Below are 26,166 nucleotides of genomic sequence, written 5' to 3' on the forward strand. Positions count from 1 at the left end.
GACCACCTTCCCCTCTTGCTTCACAGGGTTGGGGCTTTCAGTCTGTTCACCTGTGAGAAACTGGCACCCAGGCTCTCAGACGTGCCTGGAGGAGACAAAAAGGTGCTGTGAGAAGCTCCACGGGTGGTGTCCAAGTTCTTGTTGAAAATGTTTACTTCCCTCTGAGGAAGTTCATTATTGCACTTTGCATGCTCTTCAGGAAATCCTGGGGTAGTGGATAGAAGGGAAAGAGAGCTCAAAGCATTCTCTTCCAGCTGTTGAAACAAGTTGAGGCTGATGTAGGTAGCCTGTGTTTTCACCCCTCTCTCACTTTTTGAATAAGTCTGTGATTCTTCCAGGAAAACAGAAGAATGAGAAAGCTTTCACTTTAGTTATTTGGTCTAGAAACACAGGACTTTAGGATTCTGCTCCCCTTGAAAACTCACGATAGTTGGTCAATGTTTAATTAATATAACGCTAGCAGGGTGGGGACAGCATGGCCTTACAGCCCTGCATTGCTTTGGAGACGTGGTAATGTAAGGAAGATGTAAAATGAATGATAAACTATCAAGTCCAGAAGAGCAGATTTGCTCCGCTTCTTACTGATAGTGCTTGGAGAGCAAGTCCTGGCTTTGAGGACATTCATAATAGTAGTAATTTGAATTTTAGCAAATAAGCATAGGTAGCAATTTTTTTATTCTCACTGATTTTGTGATCTTTCTGCTTGTGTTCAGATTTTATACAAGCAGATTTAACAGCTGCAGAGCACACAACTTGCCTTATGTTAGGAAGCGGGGAAGGCAATATTAATATTCAGCTCAGACATCACCTCATTTTGCTTTGTTTTGGACCTGAAATATTGCTCTCCACTGTTAGATGCTTCAGTCGAAAATATACCTTCTCACCCTGGGAAGAAGGAACGAGTGGCTCTTGGGTAAAGCACTTTCCTCAAGCATTCTCTGGATAATGCAAATCTCCCTGTGGAATTCAGTGTTCTGAAAATGGCCCCTATCTGTGTACTTGCGCAGTTCTGCTCCTTATCTGTCAGAGAATTCCTTCTGTCCTTTCAGGGAAGGGAAGAAGGACTGCTCACAGATCCAAGCTCTACAATATCCCAACAGCGGTTTCATTGGATCTTCTTCCACTGCCAGGGCCTGTTGAAATATCTTGAGGGGCACAGAGAACAGAGTTGAAAACCTCATCCTTCCTTCTTCAATTGTTTGATTAACTTATTGCTGTTTCTAGTGTAAACAAACTCTTAGCACAGTCTGTGAACTGCGAGCAGTCACAAATTTTTACAAGTGCTTGACGACTGAGAAGAGAGTGTCCTTTTTTTTTTTTTTTACTAGCCAAGCATCACATTGTGGATTGCGGTAACATGTAAAATATATTTCTATTCCTAAGTGCTTATTTTATATAAAAGTTGGCCATGTTTCCTATGCATGATTTTACCAAAAACTTCATACAGCTAAGGAAAATGAAAGATGTGTCCCAGAGAGCTCAGAGTGGAAAGAATTAATATCATCCTGCAGTTGGCCTCTACAGGCAACCTGAGCTCCACAATCTGGCCATCTTTCATGTTTCTTGTGCTGGTTAACTGGTAGGATGCAATGCGACCTGATTCAGTAGATCTCCATACCACTGGCTCTTTTGTGCTTTTAATCTGCTCTATCAGATGTGTAGGCAGACATCTACACGATAAGTGGCCGCACCTTGAATCCTGTGATCAGGTTTGGGCTCCTCACTACAAGAAGGACATTGAGATGCTGGAGCATGTCCAGAGGAGGGGAATAGATCTGGGGAAGGGTCTGAAGCACAGGGGCCATGAGGAGCAGCTGAGGGAACTGTTTTTTTTGAGAATTAATTGATAAGTTTTCCTGCAGCTGGTTTGTATGTTTAATTATCTTGTAATATAAATCTGTCTTGTATCAAGAGATAACATGCAGACAATCTCTAGACATGGAGGAATAACCTGAAAGAATAAACACTTTCTTAGAGTTGCAAAAATTTATTGATATGCTTAATTGTCTTGTAAGATGTAGCTGTTTTAGGTCAAGAGATAACCTGTCTTAGGGCTGCAAGAATTTATTGATGTGCTTTATTAACTTGTGAGGTGTAGTTGTCTTGGGTCAGGAGATAACCTGAAGGAAGTTTCCAGATAACCTAAAAAAATAAAAATTCTTTGAGAACTTACATGGTTCTTTTTTCTAAAACTAGTATGCTGCTTTTGTAAGATGTTATGCCTTTTTTAGAAGGGCATCCAATTCAGCGCTAAATTGTAAAATAAAAATACTATTGCCTTTGCTTTGAACACTTTGTCCTTTTCAGTATTTCATGAGTGAATAAGTGTTTCTCACAGGTTGTTTAGACTGGAGAAGAGGAGGCTGATGGGAGACCTCATCACTCTCTACAGTGCCATGAAAGGAGATTGAACCGAGGTGACCACTGATCTCTTCTTCCAAGAAGCAAGTGATAGGATGAGAGGAAATCATAGAATCACCAGGTTGGAAAAGACCCACAGGATCATCGAGTCCAACCATTCCTATCAATGACTAAACCATGCCCCTCAGCACCTCGTCCACCTGTCGCTTAAACACCTCCAGGGAAGGTGACTCAACCACCTCCCTGGGCAGCCTGTTCCAGTGCCCAATGACCCTCTCCGTGAAAAATTTTTTCCTAATGTTCAGCCTGAACCTCCCTTGGCGGAGTTTGAGGCCATTCCCTCTTGTCCTCTTGGCTTGTATCAGAAACGGTGTGACCAGCAGGTCCAGGGAGGTTATCCTCCCTCTGTACTCGGCACTGGTGAGACCGCTCCTCGAATACTGTGTTCAGTTCTGGGCCCCTCACCACAAGAAGGATGTTGAGGCTCTGGAGAGAGTCCAGAGAAGAGCAACAAAGCTGGTGAAAGGGCTGGAGAACAGGCCTTATGAGGAGCGGCTGAGAGAACTGGGGTTGTTTAGCCTGGAGAAGAGGAGGCTGAGGGGAGACCTCATTGCTCCCTACAACTACCTGAAAGGACGTTGTAGAGAGGAGGGTGCTGGCCTCTTCTCCCAAGTGACAGGGGACAGGACAAGAGGGAATGGCCTCAAGCTCCGCCAGGGGAGGTTTAGGCTAGACGTTAGGAAAAAATTCTTTACAGAAAGGGTCATTGGGCACTGGAACAGGCTGCCCAGGGAGGTGGTTGAGTCACCTTCCCTGGAGGTGTTTAAGGCACGGGTGGATGAGGTGCTGAGGGATATGGTTTAGCGTTTGATGGGAATGGTTGGACTCGATGATCCGGTGGGTCTCTTCCAACCTGGTTATTCTGTGATTCTGTGATTCTGTCCTGTCCCCTGTCACTTGGGAGAAGAATGGTCTCAAGTTGTGCCAGGGGAGGTTTAGTTTGGGTATTAGGACAAATTTGTTCACTGAAAGGGTTATCGGGCTCTGGACCAGGCTGCCCAGGGAAGTGGTTGAGTCCCCACTCCTGGAGGGATTTAAAAGACAGACAGATGAAGTGCTCAGGAATATGGTTTAGTTGTGGACAGGTACGGCTGGGCTTAATGATCTCAAAGGTCTTTTCCGAGCAAACGAGTCCATGATCCTATAAAAGATGAGGCCACTCGGGACTTCCACTTTGTTTTTTATAAAGTGTGCGTATTATTAGTGGATCCAGCCGCTCTCCTCGCTCTGTGCTAGCGCAGGAAGGCGACACCCCCAGCTCTCTGCAGCCGCACCACCACTGCCCCTGCACCCTGAGTTAAGATGGCGTCGCTGACGCCGCCGCCGCCGCCTCGCCGTGTTTGTTACGGGTTCTCCGCGTTTCCGTCCTCAGAGAGACGCGTAGGGTGCCCTTAGCCGAGATGCACGCAGAGGGCGGAGCGTGCCGGTGCCGCCATCTTGGCTGAGGGCAGGCGGTACCGCTGAGCTGGCCTTGCCGGTCGCGCGGGGGCTGCTGGGAAGGAGCGACGGAGCGGAGGGGAGCGGCGTGTGCAGGTGGGGGCTGTGGGGGGTGGGGAGGTGTCCGCGGGGTCCCGAGTGACGGGGGGTCTGTGGGGTTCCGTGAGGGGGGGTGAGAGGTCAGAGGGCACCTTGTGAAGGGATGAGGGGTCGGTGGGGCCCGGGGAGGAGATGAGGGGTCAGAGGAGTCCCCTGTGACAGGGGATGAAGGGTTCATGGGGTCCCCTGTGAGGGGGGATGAGGAGTCCGTGGAGTCCCCTGAGGGGGATGAGGGGTCAGTGAGGTCCCCTGTGAGGAGATGAGGGCGTCTGTGGGGTCCCTGCGGTCCCTGTGCGGAGATGAGGTGTCCCTGGGCTCCGGGGAGAGGATGAAGGGGTCCCTAGAAGGGGATGTTGAGGGGGTCAGTGGTGTCCCCTATGGGGGCACTGGGGAGGGTCAGTGGTGTCCCCTCAGCAGGGGGATCCTCAGCAGTGTAGAGGCCCAGCGTTGTCCCTTGGGGCAGGCTTGGTTCACCCCTGTCCCCTGCAGGGTCTGCAGTGCCACCCATAGCAGGGCAGGGGGTGAGGGCTTTGCCCTGTGGCAGTGCTGGGGACCAGCAGCACATAGGGTCAGAGGGGATTCCTCTGGCTTTGCTAGGAATCCATGGGATCCTCTGTTCCTTTCCTGGTGAAGGGCTGGGGGTCTGTGGTGTTCCCTGTTGTGTTGTGAGGAAGTACCAGTTTCTCCTGTGGCTTTTCTGGGAGTGATCGGGTGGTGTGCTGTCTATCAGATCCCGTAAGGAGACTGGCATCTACTGAAGCTTTGGAAGGGTCCTTCCTCTCCTGGACAGGGGTTCTGTGACCTCCCCACTGCCAGATAGGGCTTTGAAGGTCACTGTGGGTCGGTCTGGAGGGCCCCACGCTGGTGGAGGGACTGGTAGTCTGGGCAGGCTCCCAGCCCTCACCTGGCCCTACAGAGCACTCTTTGGGGTGGGAGCACCTCGCCTCTTGCTGTCCTGACCCCAAAGCAGGACCACAGCCCATGCCAAACCCAGCCAGACAATCAGGGCTTAGCCTGGAGCAGGGCAGTGCTGCCGGGCTGCACCTAGAGGAACATGGAGTGAATTTGCACTGTGGTTGTGCTGTGTACCTGGAACGTCAGGTGTTTATCTTTCTATTCTGATGTGCAGGGTGTCTCACAGGGAAACTCAGCTCCCATGTTTACCTTGACAGGCCCATTTATGGTATGGATGTGTTAATGAACGCTAGCTTGATTTACATCCTTAATACCAAGGACAAAGGAAACAGCAAGGAGTTTGGAGGTTTGTAGGGAAATGTTGCATCAAAACTTCTCCTTTGGAGGAGGTGTTGATTCTAATTTCTCATGCTTGTGTTCCTCCTGAATCTTCTGCTTTCAGTGAGAACCAGGAATTAAGTAATACTGCATCATCTGCTCCAGGTGAACCTCTATGGGGTTCTTTGGTCATGGTACTGCTGCTTGTGGCAATCTGAGTTGCTGCCGATGCTGTGTGGTGTTTGTGGGCTGGATCCCAGGAGTGAGTTTTTCAGTAGGCTTTTCCTTCCCATTCTGGGAGACGTCAAAGATAATGATGTTCCTGCCTTACTCTGAAGAGTTTGTCCAGGTGATACAGAAAGTGACTTCTCTGATGTATGGGGATTATCCCTTCTTGAACAGGAGAGATCTTTCCTGCAGTCTGCTGAACTCAGTTCTTCCCTTACTGGGAGTGGGACACAGTGCTGTGCACAGAGGGTGCATAAAATCACCAAAGGCCTATTTGATCATCTGTTGTGTGCTTCTTTCCATGTGTAACTGGGCCAGGCTGGCAACCAGGTGATGTTTGTTATGAGTATTTTTGTTTCAGCCTCGGATGCCTTTTCTCCCCACAGTGTTTTAGCTGAAGGCTTCAGGATGTGTTGCAAATCTGACCTGTTTTCCTTTACTGACTGCCTTGCTGGTGAAGGGTTTGGAGCACAAGCATTTTGAGGAGCAGCTGAGGGAACTGGGATTGCTTAGTCTGGAGAAAAGGAGGCTGAGAGGATACCTCATTGCTCTCTGCAACTGGATGTTGTAATGAGGTGAATGCTGGTCTCTTCTCCCAGGTAACAGGTGATAGGAGGAAATGGCCTCAGGTTGCACCAGGGGAGGTTTAGGTTGGATATTAAGAAGAACTTCTTTACTGAAAGGGTTGTCAAGCACTGGAACAGGCTGCCCAGGGAGGTAGTGGAGTCACCATCCCTTGAGGTGTTTAAAAGACAAGTAGATGTCGTACTTGTGGACATAGCCTAGTGGCGCACTTGGCAGTGCTGGAATGATGGTTGGACTAGATGGTCTTAAAGGTCTTTTTAACCAAACCCATTCTATGATTCTGTGAGGCCAACCTGGGGCTAAGTGGGTAATGGGATGTTACATGTTGATCACAACATAAAACCTTGTATTCTGGTTCTGAGTGTCAGATTTCCTTGTTTCTTCATTGGATTTAGTAGGGTTTTAATTGTCTGGGAAGTTGATGAGAGTATTGGAGAGAAGAGATTAATGTGCTCACGTGGTTCATTTGATAATGGGATTAACTAGTTATAATGTGTTGGCTTTGTCCTGCAGTGTCTTGTGCCCCTAGTGTTTAATCCGCTGACTTCCTTTGCAGGACCGTTGTCCAAGCAGGCGACTGCTGCCCAAATGTGTGTTGCTTATGTCCTTTCAGAGCTTCTGCAGTCCCATGGCAACATACCTGGAGTTCATCCAGCAAAATGAGGAGCGTGATGGAGTGCGCTTCAGTTGGAATGTGTGGCCTTCCAGCAGGCTGGAGGCCACAAGGATGGTTGTCCCCCTGGCCTGTCTTCTGACACCACTGAAGGAGCGTCTGGACCTGCCACCTGTGCAGTATGAGCCAGTGCTTTGTAGCAGACCCACCTGCAAAGCAGTGCTCAACCCACTCTGGTATGAATTTCTTGGCTGGGGATGTTAGGAGAGGCTGCATACCACCTAGTTCTTAACTGAACTTCACTGCTTGCTTATACCTCCTTTTCTCTGCCTGGTGCCTGTCAGCCTCTTACATTTTGATATAGTGGATTTATTAAAATCTGTGCATGCCTAATGAGGTAACTCAAATATCCCGGCATGTGTGGATATGTTCAGATCTTTACTAGAGGTGCCAAAGGCAGAGGAGAGAGGATTGCCTTTGGGGAGGCTATTAAGGCAGGATGGCATGGAACCCAACTGTATCCTGGGGTGCATTCAAAGCAGTGTGACCAGCAGGTCGAGGGAGGGGATTCTGCCCCTCTACTCTGCTCTTGTGAGACCTCGCCTGGAGCCCTGCATTCAGGTCTGGAGTCCTCAGCACAGGAAGGACATGGATATGTTACAGTGAGTCCAGAGGAGTCCGTGAAGATGAGGCTGGAGCATCTTCCATCTGAGGACAGGCTGAGAGAATGGTGTTTGTTCAGCCTGGAGAAGAGAATGCTCCGAGGAGACCTTCTAGCAGCCTTCCAGTACTTAAAGGGGGCTGCAGAAAAGGTGGGGAGGGGCTCTTTATCAAGGAGCGCAGGGATAGGATGAGGGGGAAAGAAGGGAGATTTAGATGAGATATTAGGAAGAAATGTTCAAACTGGGTGGGCTTTATGGTCCCTTCCAGCCCAAACCATTCTATAGTTCTATGAAATGTCTAGTCCTCTTACCATCCCAGAGAATTTTGTGGTGAATAATGAAACTTAAGACTAAAAGCCTTGGGGCAGGGAATAGTCTGTTTGCTTGATGTTTGCACAGGATCTGGGTGGATGGTTCCTGCTCTCTTACTGGAGCACTTGTGTGCTACAACTGTGCAAACAAAAGATGACTGAGATAAGCCCAAGTGCAGTGAAAGAATTCTTAAACTAAAGTCTTTGTCTGCCAAAAGCTAAGCTCTGGAGAGCGTCAGTGGTCTGTTAGGCTGGAAGTAGCAGGGCTGGGTGAGCTAGTGGACTTCCTGGTAATAGAATAAGAATCCGAGTCCTTAAAACTCCTAATGTTCTCATTGGAGTGCCTGATGCTGTGTTTCTTCCTCAGAAGAACCAGCACACATAATTGTGAAGCTGTCGTGTAAGGTTGTTCCTGTGGTTATACTGACACCTCTTCTTTCCTTTGCAGCCAAGTTGACTTTCGGGCCAAACTGTGGGCTTGTAACTTCTGTTTTCAGAGAAATCAGGTAAGCTGGAAAAAGCATCAGAGCTTCCATCTTTTCAGTGCACGCTTTTTTGATGGCCTCCCTGGCAAACAATTTAAGCATGAATTCCACTTTTCTAGATAGGCCTTTTTCTCTTGCTGAGCCCAGGCCAGGGTACTTATTAATGTATCTATTTTACCTGACATCTGTTTTGAGTTCAGGTTTGCCAGTGATTTTACCAGAATGTGGGGCACAGGAAGATGATAAAATGGTTATTTTGTCCCATGTTTCCACTGTGTTTTTTTCAGTTGATCTTTACTGTTCTTGCTGAGTATGATATCAATTAGATTTGAGTAGACTTTTGCTGTAAAAAATCTCATGTGGCAGAATGACTTTCAGCTAATGAAGAGCTGCTTAAGTCCTACCTTTTATTTGCACTGCATTGAGCAGTCTCCCATCCTGCTGGCCACTTGTCTGTGCTTGGGGAAACAACAGGGTGGGTCTCTTGTCATGAATTTATCACTTTGGTGCAGTGGCAGTAAATAGGATTGAATAACCACATCAGGAGGCAAGGAAGCCTCCGCACTGCAGAGTGTGGCCCTATATTTCTGTACCGCAAGTTCCTTGTCCTGATTTCTTGTTCTCTTTTTCAGTTCCCTCCGGCATATGCAGGCATATCTGAAGTCAATCAGCCAGCAGAGCTTATGCCACAATTTTCAACAATTGAATATATAGTGCAGGTAAAGGAATCATGGGCAAGTTTGAAGCCCCCCAAATTGTCTTATTTGCAACAACTTATGTATGTGTTAGGTTTACTGAAGATAATGTAAATAACATTTCTACGAGGTGCTTCAGATAGGGCTCATTTTATTACTTGACAGTAGGCATTATAAAGTGTCTCTTGCCATATGCACAAACCGAGTAAATCCATTTCTTCCCACATCAGCGAGGTCCACAGACGCCATTGATCTTCCTTTATGTTGTCGACGCGTGCTTGGAAGAGGAGGACTTGCAGGCATTGAAGGAGTCCCTCCAGATGTCCTTAAGTCTGCTGCCTGCTGATGCTCTCGTGGGGCTCATCACTTTTGGCAGAATGGTCCAGGTTCACGAGCTGAGCTGTGAAGGGATTTCCAAGAGTTATGTGTTCAGGGGCACAAAGGACCTGACAGCTAAGCAGATACAGGTATGTCCTGCTGTCTCATGGCAGTGGCTTGTCCCCATTAGCTCCATTGGCACTATTGGTAGGCTTTCAAGCTCTCAGCTCTTGAGGAGGAAGGAAGGTTTAGCGCTTCTAGGTGTTAGCCTGTTTCCTTCCCTGTATCATAGAATCGTAGCATCATAGAATGGTTTGGGTTGGAAGGGAAGTTAAAGACCATCCAGTTCCAACCCCTCCTGCCATGAGAAGGGGCACCTCCCACTGGATCAGGTTGCTCAAAGCTCCATCCAGCTTGGCCTTGAACACCTGCAGGGATGGGGAATCCACAGCTTCTGTGGGCAACCTGTGCCAGCGCCTCACCACCCTCACAGAAAAACATTTCTTCTAAACATCTCATCTATGTTTCCCCTCTTTCAGCTTAAAACCGTTCACCCTCAATCCTGTTCCTGCACTCCCTGATAAAAAGCCCCTCCCAGCTTTACTGTAGGCCCCAATATCTATCCTGTCTTTTTGCCTTTGTAAATTCCATAGAATCTTGTACAAGAGTTTGGGTGTCTTCCATAGTGGACCCATTGATCTGTTCCTAATGGGAGTTCAAAGATTAATCTTTCAGATTTTAATGTATTTGATGCGACGGTGTTGTGGGCCTTGGGGTATATCACTTGACAAGAAACAAAACATTTATTATTTGAATAGGAAATCTCCTCTGCCTACTTTTTACCATTCTTTAGGATATGCTTGGACTTTCAAGGCCTGCTGTCCCCATTCAACCTGGAAGACCTCTTCAAACTCCAGAGCAACCTGTTATTTCGAGCAGGTAAGCTGCAGCAGCTTTTAGAAGAGCAGGGCAGATGTTTTATGCCCCATTGGGGTCACATTTCTAAATTGGGGTTTCCCAAGAGGAGTCTTTGTGAGATTTAAGTGGTATTGTTACAACTGTTTCTCCACATTGAGTGATGCTCGTTGATGTGATTTATTCGAGCTGTGGGCAGTGCATTAGACTTCTGAAATATCTTGGTTTTGCAGTTGCCAGAGCATGATTGCCATTCAGGCTGGATTTCCGCTTGAAAAACATAGAGTAGCTGTGTGTGGAAAGCCTGTTGCTCAGGAATTGTTTGGAGCCAGGCCCTGTCTTCGTCCAGCTGATGGGGGCCTGCTCTGTGAGTAGTGATCATAGAATCCTAAAATTGTTTGTGTCAGAGGAGACCTTAAAGCCCATCCAGTTCCAAACAGCCCTGCCACGTGCAGGGACAACTTCCACTGGATCAGGTTGCTTAAAGCCCCATCCAACCTGAAATCCTATACATCACCTCCTATGCCTGACCCAGCACCTCCAAAACAGGATCAACAGGCAAGCAGTGACCTGGAGCAGTAAAGCCATGTTTGCCTCTGTTGAATACATTTTTCTCAGCAGCTGCATTTGTGTGTTTTGGTAGACTAAATCACCGTTTAAGTTATATGAAGTTATGTCCTATCCTTCTGTGACTTTGTCTTCTAGTCAGTTCCTGATGCCTTGCTTTGGTCAAACCTTTTATTTCACACAGGCCTGTTATCTTGGGAAGTTTGGATATGAGAAGGGAAGATTCCATTTGACTTTTTGCTTCTGATAATTATCTCAGTGCAATTTGTATGTGCCAGGAACAAAAAGGTATTTTCTTTCTTCCCTAAAGCAAAAGGACTTCTAAGCAGGAAAACATTTCATTGAAATTTTTGCAGGTTTCTGCAGCCAGTGCATAAGATTGACATGAATTTAACAGATCTGCTCGGAGAACTGCAAAGGGACCCATGGCCAGTGACCCAGGGAAAGAGGCCTTTACGTTCCACTGGAGTAGCTCTTTCGATTGCTGTTGGCTTATTAGAGGTATTCTTAGCATTGTTGTTTGAGATGAGCTAATCAAAGAAAGCACCTGGCAGTCTTGGCCGAGAGGTGTGTGGGTGTCCATCCAGCTTAGTCTGTGGCCTGGTTATGCTGGAGAGACGCAGTTTGTCTCTGCTGATGTTCAACATGAATTAGCAGCAGTTGGTGTAGACTGGGCTGGGAATTTACATCTAAGAAGTAAAACATGCAAATGTTTAAAGGTCTCTTGATTCTTCTGTGTATTGCCACGTGGAGGTAATAGTGTGCACTGAGTTTATCTAAGGGTCATGCAAAATCATAGGATCATTGAGGTTGGAAAAGGCCTCTTAAGATCATCCAGCCCAACCTTCAGCCCAACACCACTGCACCTGCTAAACCATGTCCCAATGTGCCACATCTACACACTTTCTGAACATCTCCAGGGATGGAGACTCCACCCCTTCCCTGAGCAGCCTGTTCCAATGCTTCACCACTCTCAGTAAGGAAAATTTCCCACTATCTAGTCTGAACCTCCCCTGGCACAGCTTGAGGCTGTTTCATCTTATCCTGTCCCCTGTCACTTGGGAAAAGAGACCAGTACCCACCTCACTACAACTTCCTTTCACGTAGTTGTAGACAGCAATGAGGTCTCCCTTCTGCCTCCTTTTCTCCAGACTAAACAGTTCAAAGTGCCTCAGCCACTCCCATAACTCCTGTGTTCCAGCTCCATTCCCTGCCTCTGGACACACTTCAGCCCCTCGATGTTCTTGTAGCGAGGGGCCCAAACACGAACACAGAATTCGAGGTGCAGCCTCACCAGCTCTAAGCACAAGGAGATGATCCCTTCACTACTCCTGCTGACCACACCATTTCTGATTCAAGCTAGGATGCTGTTGGCCTGCTTGGCCACCTGGGCACACTGCTGGCTCATGTTCAGCTGCTGTCGACCAGCACTCCCAGGTCTTTTTCCATCATGCAGCCTTCCAGCCCTTCTTCCTCAAGCCTGGAGCACTGCATGGAGTTGTTGTGACCCAAATGCAGGACTTGGCATTTGGCCTTGTTGAATGTCATACGAGCTGATGAGATGTAAGAAGAACAGAAACTGTCTGCTTCCTGTTATGAAAAGATGCAGCTTGACATGGCTTGAATCTAAACTTGAGAGTGCTATATCGTTAGGCAATGCATCACTGTTTGTCAGGGTGACCTCTGCAGAGACAGGTCCCTAGTGACATTGCAGAAACACGTGCAGAAGCTTCTCTAAAGAAAGTAGTATTGCCATTTAATCAGTGACTAGTAATTAATCAATGACTTCCCCTGCTCCTTGCCTTTTTTTTTCCCCTTCTTTCTCTCTGATATAAGTATTTGTTTTAATTTTAGGGCACGTTTCCAAACACTGGGGCCAGAATAATGCTGTTTACAGGTGGGCCACCAACACAAGGCCCGGGCATGGTGGTAGGAGATGAACTGAAAACACCCATCCGTTCATGGCATGACATAGAGAAGGACAACGCAAGGTTCATGAAGAAGGCCACCAAAGTAGGTGTCGTGTCAGGACACTAAATGAGGGAGAAGGACGCAACTCAAACATATGTAAACTGCTATGCTGACAGCTGCCTGGTGTCCTTCCCCAGGGAACAGACACATTCCATTTTCTGCATGTGGGATCAGTATGTCCAGATATTTGCACTGTTATCCTTAAAGTGCCTGAGCTTTTGTGTGCATTAAATTGTGAGAATGGTTAAGGGAAGGGTAAAAAAGCCTTCCTCCTCCTTAATTCTCCTAAACAGTCTTGTGCCTTCTCAGAGAGAGTATTTCAGTGTTGTTTCTTGGCTGATGGTGTGTGCTGAGTTGGTTCATTGACATCATTGTATCTTCTTCTGGGGAGAAGAAAATGTGTCTCCCAAGAATTGGTCACTTCGAGAAAGCCTACTTTGTCTTCTTGATGTATGAAACAACAGTTAGAATGGTAAAAGTGTCAGACGTGAAACGTGCATGTCAGCTTAGAGAAAGCAGTATGAGATCTGTTCTCCTGTCACCTGGGAACCTTTGGGTTATCTAAATTATCACAGGCAGGGTTCCCATGCAATTCGTGCTCTCTATATTTGTGACGTGCACCTCAGGCTCATCCAAGTGCAAATAGCCTAGGAGAGAAGTGCACTCCAACTGAACAGTCAGAGCAAACAGCAGTTTAGTTATTACAGCACTGATAATTGCTTAATTTACCTTGAGTTTCACGTGTTGTTTTCAGCTGGAGAGCAGTAGAAGCATCGCCCATTGTGGCATCCTAAATACTGTGTGTGTTTTCCCCAGCACTATGAGGCTCTGGCTAATCGCACTGCAGCCAACGGGCACTGCATCGACATCTATGCCTGTGCCCTGGATCAGACCGGACTGCTGGAGATGAAGTGTTGTGCAAACCTCACTGGGTATGTTTGTGTAGCAGGAGAACACAGAGTTGCACCTGCATTTTCACTTTTTTTGAGGGGGAGAGTGGTTCGGAAAGCAGTGAAGTTTGCTGTCAGGGCAAAGGATGAGATGTTTGTCATTCTATTCTGAATTGTGGTTTGAATTTGCCAGGAATTATATGGCAACCCCCCCGCCCCTCAATCCCAGTCTGCATTCCTGAAGTCCCAAACCAGCACTGCTGGTAGAAAACTCCATGTCCTGCTTTGAGAAAGGTATTCTAAAGCATGGTACAACATGGCTTTTGCACATGCCCTCTGCCTCCTTGGGGCATAACAAGTGTCCCTTCCAGAAATGATGGGACCGAAGTGCTGTGCTTTGTGATGTGTGCGTGGCTGAAGTATCATCCAAAGACCAGAATGTCAGGCATGTTGAGTAGAAGCTTTCCCTGTATGGGCCAGATTTTCTCTGCTTAACGCTCATTTGCACTTTCTCCAGGGATTCTTGGCTTCCTAGGATTTAGCTTTGGGTGACATCTCTGAGGGGTAATTGTGTGAATTGCTGAAAACCTTAATGGTCTCTGAGTAAGACTGTGTGTTAAACCGACCCTTTTGGGGACTCGTGTGTCTTCTTGATTGTTTAAAATCTGCTGTGTCCAGGGCATCAAAGGATGGTTGAGCAAATGCAAGGTATTTGTATAATAAATAATCAGGAAATACTAAGTAAGCAGAGGAGAGAGATATTTCTTTTTTTAGCCTTTGGTTGCTTTGCTAAGCTTCATCCAATCAGGCTTGGGTTTCCCAAGGGAGGCACAGCATAGATCTGTGCACCTGTCCTCGTGCTGCAGTGGTGCAGCCATCCTGTCTGTGGCATAGGTGCTTCCAGTGTGTGTCCAGCCCTGCTCAGGGGAAGAACGCTCAGCAAAGCTCTTTTCTAACTGGTGGAACCACAAGCATTTTTAAGGCAGCTAAAGAGATGGCAAGAAGTATAATTGAGAAAGCAAGCTGGGAAAGCTGGAGCATTAACTTGTCTGGCTTTGGGGAAGGTATCTGCTTTCCCTGATGTGAATCCTACCTACGCAAAGGCATACTTGAAAGCAGTTTCTGCAAGTGTTTGCATGCATGAGAGTGGAGGGATGTATCCTTTGGGTTTACTTCCAGTTCCCAGTTGCTTCAGTTGCCTTATGTATTGTTTTTTCTTTCCCAGAGGACACATGGTGATGGGAGACTCCTTCAACACTTCTCTCTTCAAGCAGACCTTCCAGCGGGTATTTAACAAAGGGTACAATGGGGAGTTTCGGATGGCTTTTGGTGCAAGTTTGGATGTGAAGGTGAGAAATCAGTTTGTTTGGATGACATTAACTGGGAAATACAAGTTGATTATGTTTCTGGAGTGTAGAAAATTCTACATGTTTGCGGTCAGCTGTGGTGCCTGTTCTGGGAGAAGCACCGCACTGCAGGGAGTGAAGCGTTTTTTGTTTGAAAGCTTATTCAATTTGTGGTTGGTTTTGTGTTGTTTTCTTGTTGGTTGGTTGGTTTTGGTTCTTAAAAAAAGCATCTGAGCTCAGACGCTTCTTGTTCAGCAAGGAACATTTCATGCTGTGTTGTGGTCATTATAAACATATCTTCATTATTTTAATGTGACTATGTAGATTCTCTTCCTATTTGTAGCAGTAGGTGATCTGGGAAGCACTCAAAAATGCTTTCCCTGACAGCCACATGTGTGCATCATTGGATCGAAGCTGAGTGACTGATTTAATCTGTGTATTCTGTTTGACTGACTTGATTTTAAAAAACAAACAAACAGCCTCACAATGTTTTGTGTTGTGCTCTAGACCTCCAGGGAGCTGAAAATTGCAGGAGCTATTGGACCGTGCATATCCCTGAATGCTAAAGGGCCTTGTGTCTCTGAAAATGTAAGTTTCTGACATGGAAAAATCTTCAATAAAAAAGTGAATAAACAGTGCAAAGTTTATTTCTAGACCTACAGCTTTGCTAGGATGTAAAGAGTTTTCAAGGAGAAGAAAAATTTGGAAACATCCCTAGAAAAATAGTCTTCCCCAGAGTAAATTCTTGCCCTGTAAGGCTTTCTTTTAAGTGCATGTCCTTCAGTAACTTCATTCACACCCAAAGGATAAGGAATCCAGAAAGGCTGCTTTAACTTGTGTCTCTGACCAGAATTTAACATCAGGTTGGCTTATGTCCTGCTGGAGACAAAAATGCTGCTTTCTTTTTAATTCTATGCAGGAACTTGGAATTGGAGGAACATCTCAATGGAAAATTTGTAGTCTGGATCCCAGCACAACTCTGGCCATTTACTTTGAAGTGGTAAATCAGGTCAGTCATGGCTTCTCTTTATTTTTTGTTGTCTTATTTATATACCAAAGCGCTTGTTTGTAAATAGGAAAATTCAGTGATGTCCTTTGTGTTGCAAATTGATGGCTGTGGAGCAACCAAGTGTTTTGTGCCAAAGAAATAGTCTCAGTGGTTCTCTTCCTAATCGTAAATTGCGTGATATTTTGTTCTGTCCAGAACCTGCGTTCTTTCTTTGTCTTCTTCCTATTGTATTTATTTAACAAGGGAGAAATTGTCTTTTTGCCAGTAGATGCTGTGGAGAATGGAAGTATAAATATGTTCAAATTCTGGAGAGTGGGTCTTCCAAGTTGCAGTGGTTCAGAAGCTGCTTTTGGCTATGGAGGTTTCTGAGCATGTGGTAGCTGGCAGCTGGGGAAGCCACCCCAAAGCAATTCTATTCCACATGTGTGTCTATCTTCTCTGCAGTGAGGGCTTGGTATAGTTGGGATTAGGATGGTGGACTCAGGACCTTTCCTCAGACCTAGTGCTGCTGTTCTTCTGTTCATTGCCATAGCAAAACAGCTGAAAAACCAATGCTAACAGATGATTCTCTCTTCTCTGGTTCATCTCTAGCCTGTACTTATTCTGTGATTGCTCAAATGATGCCCTGCAGTACCCTGTAGTAGACAGTGCTATAGGAAAGCCAGCCTGTTCTGAAGGCCTGTCTTGTTTCTTGTTTCCTTTGCAGCACAATGCGCCGATACCTCAGGGAGGCAGAGGAGCTGTGCAGTTTGTCACTCAGTATCAGCACTCCAGCACACAGAAACGCATCCGTGTCACCACCATAGCCAGAAAGTAAGTATCTCGTGCCAGTGCTTTGGCAGAAACCTGAGCCATAGTCAGTGCTGGAACTTTCCTAGCTTTTTGTTGCATGCATTTGCAGCGGAGTATTCAGCAAAGGGAGGGTTGATCTGGTTTGGGTTTGCTGGTGGTGAAAGCATGCAGCACTAACCCTTTACTAACCCTGTAGCTGGGCAGATGCACAGAGTCAGCTCCAGCACATAGAAGCTGCGTTTGACCAGGAAGCGGCTGCTGTGCTGATGGCACGACTGGGAGTATACAGAGCTGAATCTGAGGAGGGACCAGATGTTCTACGATGGCTGGACAGGCAGCTCATCAGACTGGTAAGGAAAGCAGACTGCAGTTTGGATGTATTCCTGATTGTAGTAAAAACAGGCTCCGGAATGAAAATGCTATTCTTTTCCCAGATTGACTTGCTTCATTTGTGTTCTGATCACGGTCACGTAGTTGTAGTACGCGGCAGCTCAGAACCACTGTGATCAGGGCAGGTAAACATAGTATCACACTGGAAAGGTTAAACCTGAGATTAAAGAAGTGATGGTGAAACACAGAATAAGGAAGGTGGAAAGAGACCTCTGGTGGTCCCTGTTTCAAACCCCCTTCTTGGAGCAGCACCCGCTTTGAAGTTAGAGCAGGTTGCTCCAGGTCTTGTTGGGTTTTGAAAACTCCGAAGATGATGTTTCTCTTGACAACCTGTTCCAACATTTGATCACAGTGACTGTGATTTAGTTTTCTTCCTCCACCCCCACTGAAATGTCCATTTCTCCAGCTGCCTGTCACGTAACTGTAGACAGTGATGTGACTCACTGATCCTGCTCCTCACCAGGCTGAACAAAACCTGCTTTTTCAGCCTCTCTGCCTGAGGTGCTCCAGCCCCTGACCAGCTTGGTGGCCTTTGCCAAGTTTTCGCTAGTATACCCACTTCGGCACTGGTGAGACCACTTCAGCACTGGTGAGACCACTCCTCGAATACTGTGTTCAGTTCTGGGCCCCTCACCACAAGAAGGATGTTGAGGCTCTGGAGAGAGTCCAGAGAAGAGCAACAAAGCTGGTGAAAGGGCTGGAGAACAGGCCTTATAAGGAGCGGCTGAGAGAGATGGGGTTGTTTAGCCTGGAGAAGAGGAGGCTGAGGAGTGACCTCATTGCTCTCTACAACTACCTGAAAGGACGTTGTGGAGAGGAGGATGCTGGCCTCTTCTCCCAAGTGACAGGGGACAGGACAAGAGGGAATGGCCTCAAGCTCCGCCAGGGGAGGTTTAGGCTGGACGTTAGGAAAAAATTCTTTACAGAAAGGGTCATTGGGCACTGGAACAGGCTGCCCAGGGAGGTGGTTGAGTCACCTTCCCTGGAGGTGTTTAAGACACGGGTGGACGAGGTGCTGAGGGATATGGTTTAGTGTTTGGTAGGAACGGTTGGACTCGGTGATCCGGTGGGTCTCTTCCAACCTGGTTATTCTGTGATTCTGTGATCTGTCTTGCACTGGGAAGCCCCAAACTGGACACAGCATTGGGATGTGGGATCACTTATGCCAAGTTGAAGGTGGCAATCACTTCTGCAACTTCACACTGTCTTGCTTTGAATTTCACAAGCCTGATTTGCCTAAGTCAATTCTCACTTTGTCCAAACGCCCATGTGGAGTCGATACTAACAGATACGGCACATCAGACATGGGAAAAACAGGGCCAGTATCAAATGAAGACTTGAGTACCAAAACATACACAGGCATGCTGTGTGTTGAAATGGTTGTGGAGTCTTTTATAGTTAAATTGCTAAAACCACTGATGCAGTTGAACAGTGGTGAAATACTGGTCTGCTGCTGCTCTGGAAGGAAGCAGAATTGCTTCAGTGTTTCAGTGTGCAAAGTGTAAAGTAGTATCCCTGATTTAGTGGAAACAATTGGGTAGTACTAGAAACACTCTTTCATTCTTAGATAATTTCAAATCTAAGACCTTAAAGAATGGCAGGAATATGTGCCAGAGGTGGGTTAGTTTGGATATTTGGGAAAGGCTCTTCACTTAGAGGGTCATGGAGCACTGGAACAGGCTCCCTAGGGAAGCAGTCACGGCTCCAAGCCTGACAATATTCCAGAAGCATTTGGCCAATGCCCGCAGGCACACAGGGTTGTCTATTGTTGGGGTTGTCCTGTGCAGGGACAGGAGTTGGGCTTGATGACCATTGTGGGTCACTACCAACTCAGGACATTCTATGATGTATAAAAATAGATTTTGATGTATTTGTATATAATTGATGTATAAAAATAGGTTGAATAATCCTTCTCGTTCCAGCAAGATACAGAAACCACTGACTTAAAGAAACGTATATGTTAGAATACTTAGTATTGTCACTTTTACTCCTTGGTTGCTCTATTTAAAAACAACCGAAAGAACACCCTTAAAAAAGTGTTAATTCTAAAATAAGAAAGAACAAAGAAGGGAAAAGAGAGAGACAACCAAAGTGTTCTTTTTGCTTCCAACAGTGTCAGAAGTTTGGACAATACAACAAAGATGATCCCAACTCCTTCAGGTTGTCAGAATCATTTTCTTTGTATCCCCAGGTAAGTACTTCACTTCCACAGCCATGGGAAAGTGTGCAAGGGTGAGTGAGAGTGATGATAAAATGTCTCATACCATTGATCGATTCAAGACAGGAGGAACATCAGTGTTTTTAATTTGGTAATAAGGGAAGAACTCTGAGGAGTTTAGTAAGGGACAAACTTTTTTCAGAGTTTGCTATTCAGAAAGATTGGATTTGGGTGCAGAAGTTTTGCCACCTTGCTGAGATGTCTGTTCTCCTTCATCTTTCCGGTGCAGTTCATGTTCCACTTGCGACGCTCCCCGTTCCTGCAAGTCTTCAATAACAGTCCAGATGAATCTTCCTATTACCGTCACCACTTTGCTAGGCAAGATTTGACTCAGTCTCTCATTATGATCCAGCCCATCCTTTATGCTTATTCTTTCCATGGACCTCCTGAGGTGAGTCTGTTTAATAGGAAGAGTTCGATCAATCCAAAATAACGAGTATTCAGTCAGACTAACACTATTTCAGCAAAAAGGCCCTTATATATAGATTTTAGTCAACTTAATTGTTAAAAGATGAAGTAGGGCAATCTAAAATATGAATTGTGTTTTCAGTAAGCTTGCAGCTTTGATCAAAAAAAAACCCCAAAACAGCCTCCATTCCCCCCCAAAAAGCAGCTTTCCCTGCAAAAGCCACATTGTGGCTGTTAGTAGCACTTCTGTTTCCTTGCTGTTTAAGTCAGTAAAACTCAACCCTTCCAGGTCATCATCTCCCACCTGCTGCTTTTTTTCAGTTGTTCATGCAGCAGTGTTAAACCATGTGCAATTACTTAGCAGGCAGACCCAGATTCCCCTGGAAAGGAGTGGGTCTGGCAGGAAGTGTAGGAGCTTCCAGAGTAACATTCTGAAATCCTCTTGGCAGCATTTGCCGGAGTTCTCTCCTCATGATTCTTGAGATCCTTTGGTTCAAGACTATTCCAGATTAAACTTGGAGAGCCATAGAAATTGCTGTCTCTGTCCTGTTTCATGCAGTAGCTGATAGCTGCTGCCTTATTCAGTAGTACTGCAGGAGGAGGCTGGCTGTGCTCTGCAAGGTGTCCACATGGATGGAGCAGCTCTTGGTGCACTCGTGTCTCCATGGGCAGGGCTGAGCAAGCTGTTTGGCTGACCAAGAAGGTTGATACTGTTCTGAGGTCTTAGTGGCACTTGACTTTCTGCCTTGTTTTCCACAGCCAGTGCTTTTGGACAGCAGCAGTATTCTTCCTGACAGAATCCTACTGATGGATACTTTCTTCCAGATAGTGATCTATCTTGGTGAGGTACGGTGAAATACATTCTCTTTCTCTGTTTGCACTCCCTCCGTCCTGCCATGCACGGAGACAGCATCACTGTTAGTATGAAAAGAGCTGCTGGCAAGGCCCACACTGGTACAATCACATTGTTTATGTGCTGCCAGTTGTAATACAGTCACCACAGAGTCTGACTTAGCAAAAACAACCTACTGGAGTCACTGAGGATACATTCTGCAGTGAGGAATACTGTAATGTCGGTTTGGTAATGAAGATGGTCCCTTATCACACCCAGGAAGGGGCAGAGAAACTTGAAACTAAGCAGGGCAGAACTGCATTTTGATTTTTCAGACATGTGACATGCTTGATTGCTAGGTTTTGACACAGAAATAATGCTGCTCTTAAAGAAATTGGTTACAAATTGATTTCCAGCTTTTTCTTTTAAATCCTGGATGATTTCCACAGCTTCTCCCATATTCCTTTCATTGGGACTGAGGTAAGTGCTTAGGAGCTCAACCTTTCTGAAATCCAGGTTTACACCAATATGCAAAGCCTTGGTTTTCCGGCACCTTCAGGTCTGTATCTCATTCCTGTCAGGCTTTGTCAGTGAGTGGTGTGCTGCTGCAGCTTTGTAACAGAAATGTCTCATGAAGTTTTGATGGTGTAAGGGATGAAGAGGAAGCTGGATTTTCACCTCTTTCTCTGGAAATCTCCCTGTTCTTTGATGCCATTTTCCCCCCCTTTTATAGTCTTGCTTGTGGAGTGGCCCTCGTCCGGTTTCTTTTACCTAAACATGGCATCAGGTTGGAGTAGCTAAAACAAACCCATCTTGGTTTATGGTCAAACATTCTTATCACTGGGAACTTCTTGGGAGATATTTTAACTCTTCCCTTTGTTTTTGAACTAAGCTACTTCACTGATATTTAATGAGAATGCTTGAAGTTTGGCAGCTCCATTAGCAGCTCTGACTTCACTCCATATAGGATCTCTTCCCTTTGTGCCATCAGATTGACAGGGAGCACAGGGATAGGATGAGGGGGAATGGTTTAAAGCTGAAAGAGGGGAGATTTAGGTTAGATCTTAGGAAGAAACATTTTCCTGTGAGGGTGCTGAGGCACTGGCCCAGTGAAGTGCTGAGGCACTGGCCCATCCACCACCAGACAAGTGGTGGATGCCCCATCCCTGGAGGTGTTCAGGGCCAGGTTGGATGAGGCTTTGAGCAACCTCATGCAGTGGGAGGTGTCCCTGCCCATGGCAGGGGGGTTGGAACTGTATGGTCTTTAAGGTCCCTTCCAATCCAAACCATTCCATGATTCTATGACATGAAGAAGAGTTGAACACTTGAGTCAACAATGACAGTAAATCTTCAAGGTTCCCTTAAATTGTTTTTGCCTGCTGTGGCAGAGCAAGGCACTGAGCAACAGGGTAAAAAGTAGCCAAAGGAAGAGCTACTTGTGTATCCTGCACAAGTATGGAACAACTGCTTAGGTACAAGTGGTTGGGTACCTTAGGAATACCGTGAGGCTGCTTAATCTAAGATCAAGTCTGGTTCAAACTGAAAGTGGTTCAAACGAGTGCTTTGTGTTTCTGTGTTGGCGCAGGCTGAAACATAACAGCGTGAAGATCACTTTCAACCAAGTGCTCTTCCACTGCACAAACTGCCACCAGCTTTTGTGTGAATCACCTGTTCTTAATCTCAAGGATAGGAACTAAACTGTTATTGCCAGAGTGTGACAGCATGCAGCTGCCCTGTGCTCTGTGAGCAGCAGTGCATGTAACGTTCTGCTGCCTTAAGACACGCAGGTTAAAAAGGAGAGGTTGCAGCCGTCTCCGCTGTCCTTTCACTTCCTCCCTGTCCTGTCCATAGACGATCGCACAGTGGCAGAAGGCTGGCTACCAGGACATGCCTGAATATGAAAACTTCAAGCACCTCCTGCAAGCCCCGCTGGATGACGCCCAGGAGATCTTGCAGACTAGATTTCCAATGCCACGTTACATCCACACGGAGCATGGGGGCAGTCAGGTAAGGAGTTTTATTGAGGAACTCTCTGTTGTTGAACTGAGCAAACAGCTGTCTTTCTGCTTTACTAAAAGTTCTTTGAGTTAAATACAGTGGTAATTTAGCTCTTCACAGCACAGAGCTCCTACAATGTCTTCTAATAAGCCAGTCACTTGCTGGATATGCTTTTGAACTCTGAGGAGGGGAAAAAAAAAAACCCCAAAAAGGCATTTAATTATCTTTTTATTCCCCAAAGAGGTGAGAAAGAAATTATTTGGCCTTGTATCTAAACTTACCGAAGACAGGGAGTGTATTTAGCTTGCTAGGATTGTTATGCTGAATGATGACTTGTCTGTTCCTTTAATCTTGGATGCTGAATGAGGATATAAATTCCTATTTTTGCCCTTTCTGGAAGTGCAGTTGTTCAGTGCTTGTGCCTGGCTTGTTTTTGACACCAAAGAGGCCAGAATTGGTGCTCCAAAACAAAGCTTTGGTGCTAATTTCTGATGTGACTGTGTTACACTGGTTCTCCACTGACTGAGCAGGATGTGCGAGGGATGGTACTGGTGATGTCCCTATGTTGCACGGAACCAGAGCTGCCCTGCTAGGTGAGCGCTGCTTTCTGGAGCAGAACACTCTGAACCCCTGGGAGAGGAGTTGTCTGAGGAGCAGGGCTATTTCTGGACTTGAAACCTGTTCGAGTTGATTAGTACCTTGCTTACAAAAGCAGAGGAACAGTGCTAGTCGCGTATCTGAGGCAGCAGGAGGTCTTAAGACTGACATTTTCCTCAACTACTTCTTTTGTGTTCTGTCTTAACAGGCCCGGTTCCTCTTGTCTAAAGTGAACCCTTCTCAGACCCACAATAACCTCTATGCGTGGGGACAGGTAAGCAGGGAAGAGCTGCTGATGTTTGGGAATACTATAACATGTACGTATTTGTCTGCGTCGCAGCCATCCTGTTTCACCACATGGGTGAAGCTGGTTAGATTTGTCCTCCCTTTCTTACCAAAGAGCTTTTTGCAGACATATGCGACTGTTTTGAAGACTTTAGTGCTCTGCAGCACAAGGAAACAATGTTACTTCTGTGTACCCAAGGATTTAGTTATGGAATTACCATCCAAGACTGCAATAACTGCATAATTTTAAGAGACAACTGATTTGTCTCTAAAGCTTAGACTGGTGAGGTTTTTATTCAACAAGCTTATCAAGTCCATGGTTGTTGAGAAGAAAAAACAGTGCTGGTGGGAGCACTGCATGACAAGGTGATCAGAACAGATTTTTCAAGTCTGGATGACTAAACTCCTGGCCTCGTATTAATCCCTCCAAAGTTTTCAGCACAATCTAGTTAACTCCAGGGGATTTTTCTCCATGGACACAAGGAATGGCTGTCCTAATAGAGGTGCTGCCATAACAGCTCGGTGCGGCAGCAACTCAATGGCAGCAGAGGAGTGGTCTCCACAAGGAGCCCTTTCCCCTTTTGATCTCCCTTTCTATATCCCGGCTACAGGCAAGGCACAAGCAGGGCTGCAGGATTTTCTATGGAAACAGCAAATTTCACAGAATCACAGAATAACCAGGTTGGAAGAGACCCACCGGATCACCGAGTCCAACCGTTCCTACCAAACACTAAACCATATCCCTCAGCACCTCGTCCACCCGTGCCTTAAACACCTCCAGGGAAGGTGACTCAACCACCTCCCTGGGCAGCCTGTTCCAGTGCCCAATGACCCTTTCTGTAAAGAATTTTTTCCTAACGTCTAGCCTAAACCTCCCCTGGCGGAGCTTGAGGCCATTCCCTCTTGTCCTGTCCCCTGTCACTTGGGAGAAGAGGCCAGCACCCTCCTCTCTACAACGTCCTTTCAGGTAGTTGTAGAGAGCAATGAGGTCACCCCTCAGCCTCCTCTTCTCCAGGCTAAACAATCTATTGTTTACATCTATTTGATGTAGAATGTGCTCTTACAGATTTCAGATGACCTGATGTGGAAATTTATCTTCGCCCTTCCCTTCAAATATGATTTAAAACTCTTACTACAGTGTAGTTAGTAGGAGGGCTGCAAAAATGATCTGAGGGCTGGAGCACCTGCCTTAGGAGGACAGGCTGAGAGAGTTGGGGTTGCTCAGCCTAGAGAAAAGAAGGCTCTGGGGAGACGTTCTAGCAGCCTTCCAGTATGGAAGGAGGCCTACAGGAAAGCTGGGGAGGGGCTCTTTATCAAAGAGTGCAGGGAAAGGATAGGATGAGGGGGAAAGGTTCTAAGCTGAAAGAGGGGAGACTGAGATGAGAATTTAGGAAGAAATGTTTTCCTGTGAAGGTGATGAGGCAGTGGCACAGGTCACCCAGAGAAGTCCTGGCTGCCCCATCCCTGGAGGTGTTCAAGGCCAGGTTGGATGAGGCTTTGATCAACATGATGCAGTGGGAGGTGTCTCTGCCCATGGCAGAGGGGTTGAACTGGATGGTTTTTAAGGTTCCTTCCAACCCAAACCATTCCGTTCATTCTGTGATTGTGGAAAAAGTCACCAGCATATAGATACACAGAGATTGAACTGATCTGAGAATACTTGGCTTTGATAGCCCCCTTCTGTACCTTAAATGTTCAGAGCTTTGGGCAACAGAATTCGTAGTGCTTTGAAAGAAGAGTGTTTCTTTTTCCAGTAGGTGAGATTGCATTACAAGATCCTGTCAGTGTTTGATGCTGTGGGCAGTTAGTTCAGAGTGCTGACATCTGGTCTGCCTTCAGCTGGTCCCCAGTGTTAACACCACTATTTCAGGCTCATTGTTTCCTTATTTCTGTGCAGGAATCTGGAGCTCCGATCCTAACAGATGATGTCAGTCTCCAGGTATTCATGGACCATCTAAAAAAGCTGGCAGTCTCAAGTGCATCGTGACTGTGATCAAACCAGGGATCAAGGATAGAAGACCTACATGGATCATGTTGATGGCAGAGCCATTTATTTACATTTCCTTCTTTCTCTTTTAGACTACATTTTTAAAATATTAAATGAAATAAATATTCAGGGAGAGTTTTTTACTTGGCCCTTCTAGATATTAATTTATTTGTATCCCTTTTTGTCTATGTTCTTTGCTCTCCATTTTTCATACATTGCGGTTATTGCTGAGGGATGTTTTAGCCAGGGTCGATTTTAACAGTCTTTAGCTTAATTTTTAGCATTGTGTGTTCTTAAATAGGTGTCCTTTTAGCAACTGGGGTCTGTATTAATGAAAAATAAAGCTGGATAAGAGCGTTACTGTTATGTGCTGTCCCCAGCTCAGCTGTACATGTGATGAATTTGCTCCCCTGCCTTCCTGCTTCAAAAGCCTAACAGCAGGGTACGTACAAGTTGCTGGAAACAAATCCACTTGCTGTGACCTGACATCATCCCAAGGCTTTCCTGGTATCACTGATGTCAAGGGTATCAAAGGCCCTATAATGATCTGAGGTGGAAGGGACCCACAAGCATCATTGAGGCCAACTCCTCTCCCTGCACAGGACACGCCAACATTCACACCATGTGCCTGAGGGCCTTGTCCAAACGCTTCTGGAAGAGTCAGGATTGGTGCTGTGACTGCTTCCCTGGGCAGCCTGTTCCAGTGCTCCACCACCCTCTGGGTCAAGAAACTTTTCCAAATATGCAACCTCACCCTCCCTTAGCGTGTCTTCCTGCCAATTCCTCAGGTCCTATCAGTGGTCACCCGAGAGAAGAGATCAGTGCCTGCTCCTCCTCCTCCCCTGGTGAGGAAGCTGTAGCATGTGCTGAGGTC

At 46.3% G+C, this 26,166-nt stretch overlaps 3 protein-coding genes across 3 annotated transcripts in view; 2 read left to right on the forward strand and 1 right to left on the reverse strand.

The window, feature by feature from the left end:
- The window catches only part of LOC138717113 (baculoviral IAP repeat-containing protein 5-like), a 197,804-nt gene that overhangs the window by 39,566 nt on the left and 132,072 nt on the right, over positions 1-26,166 (forward strand). The window lies entirely within an intron of this gene.
- Positions 307-1,754, reverse strand: RBBP9 (RB binding protein 9, serine hydrolase). The gene is given in 4 exon segments (XM_069851535.1): positions 307-1,058; positions 1,061-1,145; positions 1,245-1,254; positions 1,619-1,754. Coding segments are annotated over 4 exon segments (429 nt in total). The 3' UTR covers positions 307-860.
- Positions 3,828-25,655, forward strand: SEC23B (SEC23 homolog B, COPII coat complex component). The gene is made up of 20 exons (XM_069850347.1): positions 3,828-3,954; positions 6,617-6,852; positions 8,038-8,095; positions 8,707-8,793; positions 9,000-9,236; positions 9,941-10,026; positions 10,926-11,070; positions 12,424-12,582; positions 13,357-13,472; positions 14,656-14,779; positions 15,284-15,364; positions 15,696-15,785; positions 16,492-16,598; positions 16,774-16,927; positions 19,081-19,158; positions 19,415-19,576; positions 20,353-20,439; positions 22,277-22,432; positions 23,229-23,294; positions 25,203-25,655. Exons 2-20 carry the CDS (start codon positions 6,632-6,634, stop codon positions 25,290-25,292), a joined length of 2,304 nt encoding a protein of 767 aa, XP_069706448.1. The 5' UTR covers positions 3,828-3,954; positions 6,617-6,631; the 3' UTR covers positions 25,293-25,655.

Source organism: Phaenicophaeus curvirostris, chromosome 2 (genome assembly GCF_032191515.1).
Source record: "Phaenicophaeus curvirostris isolate KB17595 chromosome 2, BPBGC_Pcur_1.0, whole genome shotgun sequence".
In the NCBI taxonomy this organism is placed as follows: domain Eukaryota; kingdom Metazoa; phylum Chordata; class Aves; order Cuculiformes; family Cuculidae; genus Phaenicophaeus; species Phaenicophaeus curvirostris.

Coding starts and splice junctions, on each gene's coding strand:
- SEC23B (XM_069850347.1), top strand. CDS start 6,632: ATGGCAACATACCTGGAGTTCATCCAGCAAAATGAGGAGCGTGATGGA. Junction 16,928..19,080: donor ACAGGCAGCTCATCAGACTG/GTAAGGAAAGCA, acceptor TGCTTCCAACAG/TGTCAGAAGTTTGGACAATA. Junction 19,577..20,352: donor CTTTCCATGGACCTCCTGAG/GTGAGTCTGTTT, acceptor TGTTTTCCACAG/CCAGTGCTTTTGGACAGCAG.